This window comes from Eptatretus burgeri, chromosome 18, assembly GCF_056783735.1.
Source record: "Eptatretus burgeri isolate ZD-2024b chromosome 18, Ebu_testis_v1, whole genome shotgun sequence".
NCBI lineage: Eukaryota > Metazoa > Chordata > Myxini > Myxiniformes > Myxinidae > Eptatretus > Eptatretus burgeri.
The window spans coordinates 27,405,504-27,424,931 of NC_140978.1; the positions used below are offsets into that span (position 1 = coordinate 27,405,504).

Below are 19,428 nucleotides of genomic sequence, written 5' to 3' on the forward strand. Positions count from 1 at the left end.
TTATCATGCTCGAACCGTGCGTAACCCGAGCGGATGGTTACCAAGACCCGTCGGTCCAAATACACAATTTACCGTTTCCCAATTTCCCAACACGCACCATGCTAAGCCAATGAAAGAAGCACAGAAACGAGCTGATACATTTAACAAAAGGGATATTTATTTACAATAGGCAGGGAGGGGAACACAGAAGAGCAGAGTTATCCGACTATAAGAAATGCAGTCAATGTACAAGCAAAAGCACTTGTACAGTCGCTACTTAAAGACCACACACAGACACACACAGACACACACACACACACACACACACACACACACACACACACACACACACACACACACACACACACACACACACACACACACAAATGGACCCGTCGGGTCTTTATTGAAGGCCTCCAGCTTGAGGACAGGTGAGCTGGAGACCAGAGCCTGTGCTTGGACCTGTCCACCTCGTGTGGTCTTCGACGATCCGGGTCGGCGGGACTTGAACCCGAAACACGATGCCGCTCCAAACACCAGGTACCGCGCTCTCCAACTGGCCACGCACCAATCGACCAAGGCCAAGGAGAAGATCAGAGGCGACGATGATCCAGCTAGGCGGGACTTGAACCCGCAACACGATGATGATGACCACCAGGACGACCACCACCACGACCCTTTTACCACCACGACCCTTTTACCACCACGAAGACCTCTACGACCACCTTTTCCCACCCATCCTGGTGTTCCTTTTTATTATTTTTTTCCTCCGGGGTGAGCAAATCACCATCTGAGGCGCTTTTCACCCTCATTAGACGGGGCGTCATGGGAAAATCGCTCTCTGTGGCCATCTCAACCCCCATTGGCCAGTGTGCCATGGGAAAATCGCTCTCTGTGGCCATCTCAACCCCCATTGGCCAGTGTGCCGTGGGAAAATCGCTCTCTGTGGCCATCTCAACCCCATTGGCCGGGGTGCCGTGGGAAAAATCGCTCTCTGTGGCCATCTCAACCCCATTGGCCAGGGTGCCGTGGGGAAGGTCGCTTTCTGTGGCGTGATTGGACAAGGGGCACACCCCTGCCTTCCTGGGCGGAGTCCCAGTCTGAGGCGATGGAAATCTCCGCCCACGTACGTGGCCGAATGCACGTGGGCGATGGTGTCGGTGTGTGAAGTGCAGTGAAGGAGGTTTGTTGTAAACGACACTCCGCAGCGCACACATGTAATTCCCGTTAGACACAGTTAGAGGGCCCTAACTATAAACACATACTTATCGATATCGCTGTTCTTGAAGGACCTGAATGTTGAGTGCAGTAAGCTTCCAAATTCGTAACAATATAACATTCAATTGAAATGAAGTTGTTCCTCGATCATAAACTCACATTTGTAGACACACAGACAGACAGACAGACAGACAGACAGATCATGTGAACCGATTGCTTAACTCTGCTCTTAGCTTCATTTGCCTGGGGTAAGTACAATCGAAAACAAGAACAACAAACAAAACAAAAGATTTATTGCAATTGATAATTGGACAACACCACCACCAAACATTTTGTAATATAATTTCACAATGATGTAAAGTTACAATGATCCACCTCGTTTATATTAAATGTTTGGACCCACTGCGCAGATTGATGGAACACCCCCGTGGGTGCACCCAATAACCACCATATAATATGTCCTATAGCCCATCACCGACGCAAAAATAACACATGCAATACAAGTGGGGTCCGTTCATTTGTGTTTGTCGGAAACACGGAGTAGCAAAAGTGTAGGATTTTAGGAGCGAAATTATAAAATGAAGGATACGTGATTCATTCCTGAGGAAAGAGAGACATCTCTGAATGTAAAAGGAATGAGGAATCAAAATGGTGTGCATAGGTGCACGGAATGTTCAACAGTTTACAGTTGGTGATGGTAAACGGTATTTCTCAATCGGCTTTGTATTATTGTTCCATTACAGTGTGCTCGCAAGATGGCAAGATGGCCTCGAGGTATGCGCGCTCACCTCTGAGATCTCTAGCTTGGGCTTGATTCTGCACCCAGCTCTAAACTGTCATCCTGGTGTTTTACAGGTAAGACGATGAAATGTAAGTGGCCCTCCCTCGGATGGGTGGTAAACTGGCGTCCCGTCTGCCAGCATTGGTTGGACGACGTTAAAGATCCCACGGTGTCCTTCACGAGGAGTAGCCCACCTGACCGACGCTCGGTTGTGGACAAATGAGAATAAATTGGTGGCTCGATAAGTTTACCGTATTTCTTTTGGACCCAAAGTATTCGACAGTTCCATCAAGCAAGTAACTAAACGAAAGAATCTACTGGTAACAGTGAAAAAGGCATGAGTAGCATATGGCGGAGACGTGTCGGTAACCACAGTGGTTACCGACACGTTTCTGCTGCACGCAATAAACGTCTAGGACTTAGCATGAGCCGAGTGCAGGATATGCGGTAGAGCCATGTTTGTAACCGTAGTGGAGGCAACTTAGACCTAGTGTAGAGAATGTGAAGCACACATTAATAACTGCAGTGGAGACAGTGGGGTCTGGGTGCGGAGCATGCGTTTGAGCTGTGCCATCAGACTTGCAGGACCTGTGCACCTTCTGAAGCATTTACAATGAAGAACTTGCAGTTTCCTTTGTAATGTTCCTGAAAAAAAACAAACAAAGAAAGCTTCACTTTCAAGCTATTAGCTGTCTTGGCCTCTTATTCAGTTGTCATAAACACTTGGTAATGTCACATCTTGCGTGTAATTGTACAATAGCTACCACAGAATGCTTTGTTCTGGAGTGAATTGAAAGCATGTGCTTGGGGATTGATAATGCAAACCAATCCCTGAGCACACATTTTCACTATGGAACACACACAGCCACAAGCAAGCAAGACAACGGGCATTAATTCTATATCCTTGAACGTGTACAACATTGAAACACATGGTCTTAAGATGAGTCAACTATTAGAAATGAGCGTTGAACGTGGTGAGGGTGGTTAGGGGCCCGAGGGATTTTGGGGGCTCCCCACAGACCCCTACATACAACCAACTTATGAAGGTACCATATTTAAAGTTATTGGTAAAGGTCACTCGGTCCACCATATCTACACTCTGGCACTCCTACCTCATGAGGTAGTGCTGGTTACACACCTAAATCCTGAGTTCAGATATTGGGTGGGCGAACCCCTTTCAAACGATAGTGTGGACTGTTTCACATCCACTAGCTGAATGCAGGTGGGACGGCCAGCTTTACTTCCCCATCCAAAAGACATGCTCTGAGATACAATGCTCTCTGCTGTCTCTGCACCAGAAGATAATTTTTTGCTAAGCTCAACCCTGCGGATCATTTCATTTGGAAAAGATTCCCACGTGACCTATCCTGCAGCCCCAATTTAAAATACTAGTGGGCACCCCTGCCCCCCCCCGGGTGGGAGAACCCGTACCGGCCCACCGAACACGGATGGCCACTTTGTGTCCGGGGAGTCAAAGAAACGTAAAATTATAGTGGATAGTACCATGACAAATATAGTAATCACCAGGATGAGTGACGAGGTGAGTGAGGAAAGCATGTGATGAAGATGCCTCGGTGGAATCGCCAATATTCTAATCACCACTGAGAGGTGAGGAAGGCATGCGACAGACACCACACCATAATCATCACCGTTGCAATCACTTCAGTGCCGTGACCAATGGACGAGTGAAGGGAAAAACGGGCTCACCCGATTGGTCAGTGCCACGACCAATCGACGAGTGAATATTGCTGACACAGCTACAGCCACATAAGCACTATTATAATTAATAAATACATTGCTGCCAATCATTTTTAGCCAACACTTAGCTCATTAAACATTTTTTGTATTGATATTCATCTTCAACTTAAGGAGATACCGTGTCTTCAGAAAGTATTCACACCCCTTGACTTTTCACATTTTGTTGTGTTACAGCCTGAATTTAAAATTGAATTTTAAAAAGATTTGGCATCGATCCACACAAAACTACCCCATAATGACAAAGAGAAAAGGTGATTTTAGAAATTTTTACATGTCAATTACAAATGAAAATCTGAAATGTCTTGCGACAATGAGTATTCAACCCAATCAACACGTTGTCTGTGATTACAGCTGCGAGTCTTCTTCGGTATATCTGTATCAGCTTTGCACATCTGGATTTGGGGATATTCTCCCATTCTTCCTTGTCGATGTGCTCAAGCTCTGTCAAGTTGGATGGGGTACGTGGGTGAACAGCAATCTTCAACTCTTTCCACAGATTCTCAATGGGATTGAAGTCTGGGCTTTAGCTGGGCCACTCAAGGACTTTCACGTTGTTATTCTGAAGCCAATTCCAATGTTGCTTTGGCTGGATGCTTGGGGGTAATCATCCTGTTGGAACATAAATATTCACCACAGTCGAAGGTGTTTTGCACTCAGAAGCAGGTTCTCCTCAATGATTTACCTGCATTTGGTACCATTCATTGCTCCCTCTATTCTTACAAGTCTCCCAATCCCTGCAGCTGAAAAGCATCACCAGAGCATGATGCTGCCATGGTGTTAGATGGGTGATGAGCTGTGTGTGCTTGGTTTCTGACAGATGTCACGCTTTGCATTCAGGCCAAAGAGTTAAATTTTCATCTCATCAGACCACAGAATCTTTTGCCTCATGCAAAGTCCTTCACGTGACTTTTTGTAAACTCAGGGCATGCTGTCATGTGCCTTTTTCTCAGGGGTCGCTTCCTAGATTTGTGAAGTGCTGCAGAGATTTTTTTTATCCTTCTGGCAGTGTTTCACATCTCAGCCAAGGAACTCTGAAGTTCCACCAGAGTGGTCATTGGGTGCATGGTCACCTCCCTGATCAAGGTCCTTTTTGCCCAGTTGTTCAGTTTGGTCAGATGGCGAGCTCTCGGAAGAGTCTGTGCTATATTCTTTTCATTTCCTAATGGTGGAGCTAACTGTGATCTTGGGAACTTTCAGGTCAGGTCAGGTCAGATATGGGAGCATGTGCCAGAACAGCGCGTTGCTGCGTCCACTTTCCGCCGGTACTCCAGGGGCCTTCGTCTGGCCATCCCCCAGGCAGATGCCAGGCCCATCCCCATCTCTTTGAGATGATGGTCAACCTGCTGCAACCATGAGGCACGTGGTCGGCCCACTGGCCTCCTCCACTCATAAGACTCCCTCGCTGAGAGAATCTGGTGAGCAGGATCAGCGTCAGGAAAACGAGCCACATGTCCATACAGCCGCAACTGACGCTCACGGACTATGCAGGTAACAAATCTCATCCGAGTCTCTCTCAGCAACCGCTCGTTGGACACAAAATCCGATCAGCGATAGCCAAGGATTCTCCGAAGACACCTGGTACCAAAGGAATTAAGTCTCCGTCGCAGATCCTTGGTCAGAGTCCAAGTCTCGCACCCATAGAGCAAGACTGGAAGTACCAAGGACCTGAAGACTCGGACTTTCGTCCTCCCGCACAGGTACCGGCAGCGCCACACCCCATGATCCAGTGAATCCATGACTCCCCAGGCCCGACCCAGACGTCTATTGACCTCTGACTCGCAGCCAGCAGAGACATGAATATCACTGCCAAGGTAAGTGAATCTCTCCATGACCCCAACATCCTCACCACAAACAGACACAGACAGGACAGCAGCATCCAAGATGTCACCGAAAGCCTGGATCTTAGTTTTGACCCAAGAAACCCATAATCCCAGCGGCTCCGACTCCTCATTCAGCACCTCGAGGGCCCCCAAGAGGATGTCTAAAGTCTCCGCAAAGATGACTGCATCATCTGCAAAGTCAAGGTCCGAGATCTTGACATTCCCAAACGATGCACCGCAACTTGATCTCTCCGACATCCTCCCTAAAATCCAGTCCATACAAGTGCTGAAAAGTGTGGGGGCAAGTACACATCCCTGACGAACTCCAGTAACAACTGGAAATAAGTCAGAGATGGTACCACCACACTTCACAGCACTCTCAGTACCAGAGTAGAGTGCAGACATCAGATCAATCAGTTTTGGTGGCACCCCACGAAGACCAAGAAGCCTCCAGAGGACATCCCGATTCACTGAATTGAACGCTTTACAGAGATCAACATAGGCTGCAAGCAGCCCCTGCCGAAACTCTCGTCTGCGTTCAGTGAGGACACGAAGGGCAAGGATATGGTCAATCGTTGACCTCTTTGGTGTAAAGCCTGACTGCTCTGGACGCTGGTGCTCAAGCAGATGGTGGCGAACCCTATCAAGAATTATCCGAGCAAAGACCTTGCCCGGCACTGAGAGCAGCGTCACCCCTCAGTAGTTGTTGCAGTCTTGGCGATCACCCTTCCCTTTCCAGAGAGGGACAACAAGGCCCCTCTTCCAGTCAGTTGGGATGATGCCTGTGTTCCAGGCAGAGCACAAAACTGCATGCAACAACACGAGTGCAGCATTTCCACCAGCCTTGAGAAGTTCGGCATGGATGCCACAGATCCCTGGAGCTTTTCCCCGTTTCAAGTGGTTCACCGCAGCCCGTGTTTCCACAAGCGAAGGTGGACCACAGTTGATTCGAGGGTCAGCAACAAGGATTGTAACACCCTTGACGTCCAACTCGACAGCTGGGGGATCAGCCTGGTACAACCGCTCAAAGTAACCGGCCCAGCGTGCCTTCACTTCAGACTCCTCTGTCAAGAGACTACCACTCTCTGCTCGAACTGCAGTGCTCCAAGGGATGGGCTTGGATGAACGTAATGCGCGAATTCCCCTGTAAGCGGGATGAGAATCCCTTGACCACAGGTGATGCTCTACCCCCTCACAGATTCCTCGCACATAGGTCTCCTTGTCCACCCTCAGTGCACGTACAGTTTTACGCCTCAGCTCCCTGAACAGCTCAGCTCTGCCATTCAGCCTGGCCCCTGCGACTCTGGTCAATGGAATCCAGCGTCCCTTGAGAGACAAAATTCTTCTTTGCCCTGCGGTGAGCTCCAAGACATCCACCAGCAACATCAAGGACGGTGGTCTTGAAGGCGCTCCACAACTCTTCAGGACCCCCCAAAGCATCCAGACCCCCCAAGTGTCCACTCAGCCTGTTCGCAAACTCCTCAGCTACTCTCTCATCCCTGAGCTTGGCAACATCCAGCCTAGGCTGGGATGGTACCATTCTCCAGGATTTAAGGTGCAGCTTTAGAGTTGCTACAACAAGCCAGTGGTCAGTATTGAGGAACTGAGCACTCCGGTAGACCCTGCAGTTCTGGATCATCCTCCAATGACCGTCAATGAGGACATGGTCAATCTCCTTTGCCACACCGCCAGCGTTGGAATACCAAGTCCAGCGATGAGCTTGTGGGCGCTGAAACCATGAACCAGCCACCCTAAGTCCATGACTTCTTGCAAAGTCAAGGAACTTAGTGCTATTCTGGTTCATAGTTCCTGACCCATGGGGACCAACACACACCTCATAACCATCCCTATCAGTTCCAGTCGATGCATTGAAATCCCCCAAGACTAGAAGTGTATCTCGTCTGGGGCACTGATCAACCACAGACTCGAGTGTGGCGTAGAATGCATCCTTCACGGTGAGATCACTCGCCTCAGTCGGAGCATAAACAGAGACCAGGGAAATGACACATAAGGAGTGACGAATCCTTAATCTCATAATACGCTCGTTGACCGGTGTTACCTCAATTATCATTGGGGTCAGCTTATTGGACACAGCTACAGCAACTCCTTGAGTATGGTAACCATCAGAGCGACCAGACCAATAGTAGGTGTAACCACCCACCATTATCTCGCCGCAATCCGGTCTCCGAACCTCAGAGAGAGCTGCAATCCCGATGTCCAAACGCTTGAGCTCAGATGATAACAGAGACAGGTGATCATCCTCTCTTAGGGATAGGACATTCCAGGCACCCACCCGAAGGGACCGCCTCAGGTTAACCCAAGGAGACCGCCGTCTGGTGGACGACACCTCAGCACCACTCCGACACACTCTCCCGCAATCTGACCCAGGGATGTTACCCCGTGGTTTCCCTCCTATCATCAAAGATTGTGGGTCCCGAAGGCTTTGCCCCAATCCCGTCATCCGGTGAGCCGCCCTGCGAAGGGAAGCTGCACAGGAGGTACTCCCACGGAGTGGTTTTTCAGATTTTTTTTGCGTTTTTGCGTTTTGCGGAATGAAGGGTTTTACGGTGGCCGGAGTGCAAATCCTGCCACTAACCTCCTAATAAGAAGTAACCCAACTGCAGGAGGACGTCCGCAGACACAGTTGGGCACTAGATATGGATGGCCGTTGGCTCACAAGGAGCTCCTCCGCCCTTTGACAGGTTTTGTTTTTAATCCTGCTGGGTTTCCATATCCAAACACCCTCCTCACCAGAAAACCTGGTGGGGGAGACGGTTTAGTCGCCGACAACCCGACCATGGAACAGGTTAGTACAGGTTTACATGGTACCTGTAGCAGGTCACAGATCGAACCTGACCTGACAAAAACTTTCAACACTTTAAAATTGGGAACTTTCAACACTTTAAAATTGTTTTGTTCCCTTCCCTCGGTCTATGTCTCCTCACAATTCTATCTCGGAGTTCTCCGGACAGTTCCTTGGACTTCATGGTAGAGTTTCTGTGGGACCTTATATAGAAAGGTGTGTTTCTTTATGAATCAACTGAATTGGCCACAGGTTAAATCAAGGTGTAGAGATATCTCAAGGATGATCAAGGTGAATTTGATGCACTTGAGCTCAATTTGGAGCGTCATAGCAAAGGTGTTAAATACATATTTACGCAAGATATTTCAGTTTTCCAGTTTTAATTAGTTTGTAAGAATTTCTAAAAACATGTTTTCACTTTGTCATTATGTGATATTTTGTGTAGATCGGTAACAAAAATTTTAATTTGATCCATTTTAAATTCAGGCCGAAACATCACAAAATGTCCCCTCTCGTCTTCAGTTGTCCTATCCTTCCTCCTGCCCTTGGTTCACTGAAGCTTGTGGTGAGGCAGTTGTCCTGAAACAACTTGCCTTTGCCTCATGGAAAGCAAACCCAACTGAGGGCAATCTTAGTTCCTTTCACAAAGCTCGGAACAAGTGTGTATCTACCCTCAGGAGAGCCAGAAAACATCATCTTTCGAAGCTCAAGTCCGAACTCTCAAACCTCTCTCCCTCCTCCAAATCCTGGAAGCATCGAATCAAATCTGTTTCTGTTGAATGTTCCCCCTCCATCCCCTCCCTTACCTCAAATGGCCATACTGCTGATGCCGCACGTGAAAAAGCTGAATGCCTAAACTCGGTGTTTTCACTGAAATCTTGTGCCCAAAACCCATCACTTTCTCTCCCCACCTTACCCAGTCGCACCCAACTGTCCCTGGACTCTGTGTCCTTTTCTCCTGACAAGGTGGAGAGCTTGCTGTCAAACTTCGACTCAGATTCTGCAACTGGTCCAGACGGCATCAGCCCACGTGTCCTAAAAACCTGCTCCTCTGCTCTCGCTCACCCTCTCTCTGTTCTAGTCACCCTCTCATTTGCTCAAGGTCATGTGCCATTTGCTTGGAAATCAGCAAACATTGCTGCCCTGCACAAAAAAGTGCAAAAACAGATCCCTGCAACTACAGACCAATCAGCCTTCTCGCAATCATCAGCAAGGTTATGGAATCCATCATCGCTTCAGACATGAAATCCTTCCTCTTCTCCAATGGCTTGATTTCCAATCAACAATTTGATTGCAGACCAGGTCACTCTACCCTGGATATGCTGCTTCTGCTCTCCCAACAATGGATGGAGGTCCTCAATGCCGGACATGAAATCTGACCGTATCCTTGGACATATCACGTGCTTTTGACACAGTCTGGCACCCTGCCCTACTCACCAAACTCTCTTCCCATGGTATCCAAGGCCATCTCCACTCATGGCTCGCAGACTTCCTCTCTGTAGCAGTCACCGTGTGGCCCTAAATGGAGTTCTCTCATCCCCTCTTCCTGTCCAGGCTGGAGTTCTTCAAGGCAGCATTCTGGGCCCTGTTCTTTTTCTGGTTTTCATCAATGATCTCTCTGACTCTGAAAAATACTCTTTATCTCTTTGCTGATGACTTCACCCTCTGCCGAACCATCTTTCATCCCTCAGACCGGCAAGCAGCAGCTTCTTCGCTCTCTGCAGATCTGGATAAAATCACAAACTGGTCCAACACGTGGATGTCTATCAATCCTGACAAATCTCACACTCTCACGATGTCTTTCGGAAAGGACCGTCTGGACCCCCCCCTCCCCCCCATCTACATTCCCAACAATCCTCTGGAAGAAGTCCTTTCATTCAAGCTTCTGGGTCTCAATATCTGCCGTGATCTTTCCTGGGAAAGCCACATTTACAACCTGGCCTGCAAAGCCAGTCGCCGACTGGGAATCCTCCGTCATGCAAAGTCCTTCCTCGGCCCACCAGAGCTCTTGACCACTTGCAAAGCTTTCATATGTAGCCTGATGGAGTACTGATCTCCCCTCTGGGCTGGTGCTCCTGCCTCTCACTTTTCTCGGCTCCACACTGTGGAAACCAAGGCAATTCGGATCATTGGTATCTCTCACGGTGAGGCTGAGTCTTCGGGCCTCTCACTCTCTCACCGCAGGCAGGTCGGTGGTCTTTTTGTCTTCTACCGTCTCCTCTTCTGTCTTGCCCCCCCCCTGCTGTGTCTGCGACATGTCCCACCCCCCTTCATATTTCCGTAGGGCGCTCAAGGTCCGCCAGCAACCCCCTTCTGGTAAAACTACCAAAATCATGAATCGCTGGTCACCTTCACTCTTTCATTCCTCTTTTTTCACACCTTTGGAATAAACTCCCACACTCTCTTCAATCCCATTCTTCCCTCCAGGTCGTCAAAACAGCTGTTCACCACCACCGCTTATCTTCCCCCTTCCAAAACCATGATCTTTCCTACCCCCTGTAATCCACCCCAAACCCACCTTCTTCAAATTCCCTGCCTTCCTTCCTGAATGTTCCCTGTCATCTGAGGTCCTGAAAGTCCCTGTATTGTTTATCTTGTATACCCCGTGTACCCCACCCCATCCCTCTCCCTTCCACAGATCTCATGTCTGTGTGCACCACTGTTTTGTCCATCCCTCTCCTTTTGTCTCCTGCCCTCCCCCCTGTTGTGCGTTTTGTGTTAGCTCTCATACGAGCCTCGACAACGTATAGAAAAACAGAGGGTTGTGAATACTTTCTGAAGGCACTGTGGCTCGCACAACATTGCACATCTCATGCTCTGTGTTTTATTCACTCCTCCAGCCACAAAGACCCTCACCAACCTTCTCACTAGAGGATGCAATTTATTATCAAGCAAAGCAAAATTATTGGGATTGTGCTTTCCTCAAAGCTTCCTGTGGTTTCCTTATGTGTTGCAGAATTGAGCTGATGTATTAAAGCTCCGACGGAGGTATACGTGCGTGCACGCACCTGCAAGTGGTTGATGGCTCCAGTCGTTGCCGACGCTTCCAGCAAAGTCACAGTGCAGCCCCCAAAACCGCCACCCGTGAGACGTGAGCCATAGACCCCCGGGACCGCCTTTGCCAGCTCCACAAGTTGGTCCAGTTCTGGTGAGCTCACCTCGTAGTCACAGCTATTTTGGTTCAAAGTGTGCAAATGAGGTCGTACAATGTTCCTAGATTGCTGGCAAAAGCCCATGAGAATGTACTTTAACTTCACCACTTTAGTAATGTGGTATTTTCATGAAAAGGATGAAAAATCAAAACCCAAAGCACACCATGAAGAATCAAAAAAGAAGAGTCGAGATTTCACTCAAAGTGATACTACGCTTCGGCTTAAGCAGCTGCCACGTACTGACGAAATCTTAACTCCATGTCTCAATTTCTATTACCACGTTTGTGTCTTTTACGCAGTTATTTGTGCATGTCCGTAAATGATCCCGAGACATTATAATTTATGCATTTATACAACTATAACAGCAATCGGTGGAGCACAACCTCAGCCAGGCTGAACAGTTTACATTTTGTATCCCACCGATAGTTAAGGTCAGCAGATCTCGCCCACCTAACACCTAATCGGTTGTTCTCGTTACCTAACCAACTCGTACACCAAGTTTCATCATAATCCATCGGTAAAGTTTTGAGATATCATGCTGTATATCGTTTTTTTGGTGCGATCACTCAAATTCTGAAGAATCACTTTAAAAATTCTAGTATCCAGATCCGGATCTTCACCAAAATCGATTCAATTCGACCTTGTCACCCTCATCCTGCCTTCCAACTTCCATACAAATCTGTCCATAACGTTTTGAGACATCCTGCTCATAAACAGACAGATTAAAAACAGACAGACAGACAGGGGTGAAAACATAACATCCGTCCACCTTCTGCAGCAGAGGTAAACAAAAATAAATCACTCCATCTCTTTGACGATAACTTGATAGTTTTGTAATACAAGTATAAACTGTACACATTTTAAACTTTACATTTAAATCATGTAATTGCAATTACTCAGCCAAATTCTGTTCCATAAACATTAAAAAAAAAAAAAGTTTGCTTAATAATCATTTAGCAGTTAAAAGCATAAAAACAAAATAAATAAACTCAGTTCAGAGAAGAGCAGAACCAGAGCTGAGGACAAAGGATGAACAAAGCAGGGCAAAGGGGAAATGGGATGACGTGAGCATGTGTGTGCGCATCGGTATTATCATAGAAGGTGCAGGAGAAATGGGGAGAGGGTCTCTGCGATTCCAGAAAAGCTCAGAGGTAGAGATGGGAGAGACAATGAGGTGGTGGGAGGTAACAGACTGTAAGGCCTGGAAATAACAACATAAAACATTGAGGAAGACAATTCCACAGTTGACAGAAGAGGGAAGACAAATTAATTGATGTGAGCATCAAGCTTGCACCGAAGGATAACAGGTAATGATTTCAGTGGAATGTGTGACCTGGAGGAGCAGGGGTGGTTGGGCAGTGAGGGTCAGAGGAGCAAGACCAACATGGATCTGCTTTTAGACTGCAAAGTTACCGAACTGAGATTCCATTGGCACTAGCATAACCCGAGCCCTGCGCGACATGTTGGGGTGGGTGTGTTTGAGAATGGAACTGATGCAGAGTATCAGTGTGGTGAATTGAAGGTCGTGACGTGTGATCACATGTTGCCCGGCTCGAGCACAGAAGAGATAAAGCTGAGGTTCAGCTCGCCCGCGGGGATTGTCCCTAGGGCATTGTCGTTTTATGTCGGCGGCTCACTTGGTGCTCATTGAATGGTGAGAATACTGATTGATATATAATACTGATTTATTTTGCGGTGATTAGTTGCGCGTGTGTACCTTACTGCTTATGTACTCCATGCTGCGTCTGTATTTCCTGGTGTGCCCGTAGAAGCGGCTTCAATCAAATGGAATAAAGCCTAAACTCTGAAGGTTCTTCTCTCGTCCTCATTTCAATTTATTCCATTTGGTTTTCTCGGCTCTCTCAACCAACGATGGACAAGATCTACAAACCAGAGAGGTTCGACGCAGACCCAAACGCGACTGACTCAGAAATGAAGTGGTCGCATTGGTTCCGTTCCTTCTCACACTATCTGACCATCATCAAAGAAGGAGCCGACAAATTGGCCGCCCTCGTGAATCATGTCTCGCCCGGCGTATACAGGCTCTTCTCGGAGTGCGACACTTACGAAGCAGCGATCGACGTGCTGCAGGCGCTCTACGTGAAGCGCAAGAACGAGGTATACATACGACATCTTCTCAACACACGCAAGCAAGCAGCCGGGGAGACAATCGATCAGTTCCTGCAAGCTCTGAATCAGCTGGGAAAAGACGGCAGCTTCCGGGCCGTAAGCGCCGAGGAACACCGAAAGGAAGCGACCCGGGAGGCATTCATCCAAGGACTTAGATCAGCCCACATACGGCAACGCTTACTAGAGAAAGCGCAACCCACTCTTGAAAAGGTAGTCAATCAGGCTCGAGCGATGGATATGGCTCATCAGCAATCTGAGTCATTTGGGACACCGATGCTGCTAATGAACGCTGCTACGGTGGGAACTCAAGGAACCCCACTGGCACAGACACAGCCAGACACAGGGGATGGAGAAACACCCGAGGAGCCGGATACACAGGCCACGTCAAACTCCTCAGCAACTGCTCTGGTTGGTAAATGCTTCTTTTGTGGGTACAAAAGGCACCCTCGTCAAAAATGCCCCGCCAGAGATGCCACATGCATGAACTGTGACAAGAAAGGGCATTATGCCAGGGTATGTAAATCTACTCTAAGGAGAAATAAACCCACTTCTGCGGCTCTCTACTCGCAAAATAAACTAACTGCAGCCTCCCCGGGGAATCTATCCAAGGCTATCATCAACGTACGAATTAACGGGCATATGGCTGAGGCACTGATTGATACCGGTAGCTCTGAAAGTTTCGTCAACAGCTCACTAGTGAAGGGCAGGAAATGGAAAATCCACCCGACAGACAATACGGTATGCATGGCCGCCACATCACTACAGTCCCGCGTACGAGGGTACTGCAATGTTGAATTGGACGTAAAAGGGTACACGCATCGGGATGTAAGGGTACTGGTGCATCGTGATTTGTGCGCAGACGTAATTCTGGGTCATAATGTCCTCAAGCAGCACACGAGCGTCGAAATACCCTTTGGAGGAAGCAAACCTCGTCTAATTTTAAATGCCTTGACTACCGCAGAGGTAACGTCCCCCCAGCTGTTCGCTAACTTGTCACCGGCCTGCAAACCGATAGCAATCAAATCGCGGCGATATACCACTGCTGACATGAACTTCATCACTTCAGAAACCAAGCGATTACTGGAAGAAGGAATTATAGAACCGAGCGATTCGCCATGGCGCGCACAGGTGTTGGTGACCAGCAGTCAGAACCATAAGAAACGAATGGTTGTCGATTATTCCCAAACGGTCAATCGATTCACCCAACTCGATGCCTACCCTTTGCCGCGCATAGACGAGATGGTCGAACGCGTGGCCAATTATAAGGTATTCAGCACCATCGACTTGCGAAGCGCCTATCACCAAATTCCCATCCGAGAGGAAGACAAACCTTACACCGCATTCCAGGCAGGTAGGCGCCTCTTCCAATTCAGGAGAATTCCGTTCGGTGTCACGAATGGGGTAGCTTGCTTCCAACGGGTTATGGATGACATCATCTCAGATGAAAACCTCAAAGACACTTTTGTTTACGTGGACAATGTCACAGTGTGCGGTAGGGATCAGGGGGAACATGACATGAATCTGGACAGATTCTTGAGCATTGCTAGAAAATATAATCTGACTCTCAACTACGAGAGATGCGTATTCTCGGCAAGGTCAATTGACCTTCTCGGCTACACGATAGCCGACGGCACGATTAAGCCTGATCCTGAGCGATTGCGCCCACTTCGTGAGCTACCCCCACCTCAGGACCTGCAGACAATGCGCCGGGTGATCGGCATGTTCGCTTACTATGCGAGATGGATTTCCCAATACTCCGAGAAAATACATCCCCTAGTGCATTGCAAAAACTTTCCACCAGATGCCGCTGTTGTAAAAGCTTTCCACAACCTCAAAGACGATATCAGTAATTCCGTGGTATTATCGATCGATAGCTCGGTGCCCTTCGTGGTGGAGACAGATGCTTCAGATCACGCGATAGCTGCTATGCTTAATCAGTCTGGGCGACCCGTCGCGTTCTTCTCGAGAACTCTCTCTGGAAGCGAGCAGAGACACTCGGCAATAGAGAAGGAGGCGTACGCCATCGTCGAAGCGCTGCGTAAATGGAGACATTATTTACTGGGAAACCACTTCACGCTCGTTACGGACCAACGATCCGTGGCATTCATGTTTGATGGGAAAAATAATGGGAAAATTAAGAATGAAAAAATTATGAGATGGCGGATAGACCTAGCCTACTATAGTTACGACATTGTTTACCGGCCCGGGAGGGAAAACCCTGCTGCAGACACCTTCTCGCGGGTCTACTGCTCGGCGGCAATCAGTCGGGCTTTGCAAGACCTCCATGTGTCACACCTCCCTCTGGCACACCTCCCTCTGACATCCCCTCCCCAGGTGTTCCCCCCCCAGGGACTCCACCCGAGAAGGGTGACGACGGAGCGACCGCGTTCCACCCAGGAGCGATCGGGGAGTCATCTCCGGCACGAGTCGAGGCTCACCAAGAGGATCGGAAGCCTCCCTCAAGTGAAACCGCCATCTACTCCCGGAGAGGCCGACGAATAATACCCCCTCGCCGACTCAATCTGTAAAGGGGATTATTGGCATCCTCGATGCTCATGCTCCTATATGCTCGTTACATAATATATCGATGCTCATTACCATGCTCCTACAACTCAAAATAATCCTCACTGCTTGGCATGTATGCTTCTGTAGTTTAGATAGTTCGCATTGCTTGAAATGTATACTCCTGTAGCGCTGAAGTAATCATGGTGCGTTAGCTGGGCCTCTAGTTACATTTTAAAGACGGGGAGAATGTGGTGAATTGAAGGTCGTGACGTGAGATCACATGTTGCCCGGCTTGAGCACAGAAGAGATAAAGCTGAGGTTCGGCTCGGCCGCGGGGTTTGTCCCTGGGGCATTGTCGTTTTATGTCGGCGGCTCACTTGGTGCTCATTGAATGGTGAGAATACTGATTGATATATAATACTGATTTATTTTGCGGTGATTAGTTGCGCGTGTATACCTTACTGCTTGTACTCCATGCTGCGTCTGTATTTCCTGGTGTGCCCGTAGAAGCGGCTTCAATCAAATGGAATAAAGCCTATACTCTGAAGGTTCTTCTCTCGTCCTCATTTCAATCAGTAGTAATTTTACTTTAATGCAGTAAGTGGAATACGATTTCACTGTTTCAGAACCATTTTATTTACTTTTTTTGTACCATGCACCTCATATGGTCTTTGAGATAATGTAAGCCGAATATCACGTTACTCGAGCGCAGAACAAAGTCGAAGATAGCGCGACACGAAACCACAAACTCGGAAATAATATATAAGATGGGAGGCCGATTTATCCAAGGCTTCAAAGAAAGATAAGTTGTGAAGCAGCAGAAACAGTATACGTCAGGGAGCCAAATTCCATGACACTTCAGATGAAGACCTTGGACGTTGTTATAAGCTGAGTATGGACTTGGTCCTGCAGATAATTTGAAGGCCAAGGCCAGCTTTCCAATATGATCTGCCCAAGAAAGCTATGGTTGATGGTGAAGACAATTTCCAGGTAGATGATGGGTTATTTTTAATATAAATAAAGAAACATATCAGTGGAGGACACTGCTACAGCCTGCTCTTGGGAGGGGTGAGGAACAATCCTGTGCAGGGTGGGGTCTTAGACTGCAAGATGATAAAATGGATTTTCCAGTGAAGAAGAGAGATGATCAATATAGACCAAGAAGAAGAGTGGTTCCAGAATATTACCTTGAGGGATGCTAACCTGTAGATCATCCTCGATCCATACCTCTGATCTTTTCTACCCTCTTCAACCCTCCCCAAGCCCACCTCTTTTTGTGTTTCTCGGTTATCAGGTTCTCTCCACCCCCCCTCCCCCCTCCCAATCATCGTTTATTCTTTTTCACTTACCTGGAATTTAAATTGCAGATAAGATATTGTCATCGCACACCGTCCGTCCATTTGTCCATCCATCCGTCTCCTCTTTTGACTTTTCCGGTCAAACCGTAGGACTGGTCTGGCTGAAATTTGGCAGCAACGTTCCACTCCTGACTGGTAACAGGAATTGCAAAGCTCGTTCCAGTCACCTGACTCAGGTCAACATGGCCGACTTAGGAAATCTCTTCAAAAATCTTCTCCAGACCCACCGGTCAGAATGCTACCAAATTTGGGTTACAACATTAGGCCAGGGCCCAGATAAGCTACAGGTCCAGTGGTCCTTTGTTGTTTTTAGATCCTCGTGGAGGATCTCTCAGTCTTACTCACGTTGTTGTTCTTATGGACTTTCTTGTTTCACAGCCTACAGTTTTCATCGAAACTTCCTGAAACTTGCCATATATATGCAGAAAGCCCACGCGCAGACAGTAACCATCTCCGATTTTGAAAATTCCTCCAAGAAAAAAAAGTTATGACGTCAAAATATCTCCGCTAATGGAAATCACCGAAATAATTATCTCCGAAACTTTTTGAATTCTGTTTGAATTCTGTTTTGAATTTTGAATTATTTTTTAATTCTGTTTGCGGGAATCGAACAGGGCATTGGCAGAGATAAATTACCGCACATATGATACATCACTATGACGTCATATCAATTTTTATGACGTCATTCCTATTTTTTGACATTTTTTGTTCCACAACCCAGAGTTTTCATCGGATCTTCGTGAAACTTGCCATGTACATGCAGAAAGCCCACGTGCAGGCAGTAACCATCTCCGATTTTGGAAATTCTTCCTAGAAAAAAGTTAATGTCATAATATCGCCGCGAATGGAAATCGCCTATACCATTATCTCCGAAACTAGGCAAGCTGTTTGAATTTTGTTTGCGGGAATCAAGCCGGGCATTAGCACAGATAATTTATCGCAAACCTGATACATCACAATGACGTCATATTCGTTTTTATGACGTCATCATTAAGAGGATGAGGATCTTAGCTCATTTGAGCTTGTTGTTTCACAGCCTACAGTTTTCATCGAAACTTCCTGAAACTTGGCATATATATGTAAAAATACCCTGCGCAGACAGTAACCATCTCCGATTGTGAAAATTCATCCTATAAAAAAGTTATGACGTCAAAATGACTCCGCTCATGGAAATCGCCCCAAAAAATTATCTCTCAAACTCGGAAAGCTTTTTGAATTCTATTTGCGGGAATGGAACGGGGCATTAGCAGAGATAATTAACGCACAAATAATACATCATTATGAAGTCATATCCGTTTTTATGACGTCATTCCTAATTTTCACATTTTTTGTTTCACAGTCGAGAGTTTTCATCGGATCTTCCTGAAACTTGCCATGTATATGCAGAAAGCCCAATGCAGTAACCATCTCCGATTTAGAAAATTCTTCCTAGAAAAAAAAGTTATGATGTCATAATATCACCGCTGATGGAAATCGCCTATACCATTATCTCTGAAACTAGGGAAGCTTTTTGAATTGTTTGCGGGAATCAAACGGGACATTTGCACAGATGATTTGACGCAAATCTGATACATCACAATGACGTCATATTCGTTTTATGACGTCATCACTATTTTCTGACATTTTTTGTTTCACAACCAAGAGTTTTCATTTAGAACATCTTGAAACTTGACATGTTCATACAGAAAGCTCACACGCAGACAGTAATCATCTCAGATTGAGGAAATTCTTCCAAGAAAAAATTTATGACGTCATAATATCGCAATGGAAATCGCAAAACCAATTATCTCCGAAACAACGCAAGCTTTTTGAATACTTCAGATGGAATAGAATAGGGCATTAGAGATAATTTACCGCACACCTGATACATAACTGATAACTATGACGTCATCACTCAGAGGACGAGGATCTTAGCTCATTTGAG

At 47.2% G+C, this 19,428-nt stretch overlaps 1 protein-coding gene across 5 annotated transcripts in view; it reads right to left on the reverse strand.

Moving 5' to 3' along the window:
• Positions 1-1,473: 1,473 nt before the first annotated feature.
• The window catches only part of GALK1 (galactokinase 1), a 37,044-nt gene continuing 19,089 nt past the window's right edge, over positions 1,474-19,428 (reverse strand). For 3 of the 5 annotated variants that reach the window (XR_015053176.1, XM_085863613.1, XM_085863614.1), the window contains 2 exons: positions 11,368-11,530; positions 1,474-2,623 (listed from right to left, as the gene is read on the reverse strand). Coding sequence is in view for 2 of the 5 variants with exons in the window: in XM_085863613.1 (XP_085719739.1) it covers positions 2,552-2,623; positions 11,368-11,530 (235 nt within the window). In the remaining 3 variants the exon portion in view is untranslated. Of the gene's footprint in view, positions 2,624-3,502; positions 3,580-11,366; positions 11,531-19,428 lie in introns of those variants that run through there. The other 2 variants (XR_015053177.1, XR_015053178.1) reach the window with 2 other exon arrangements.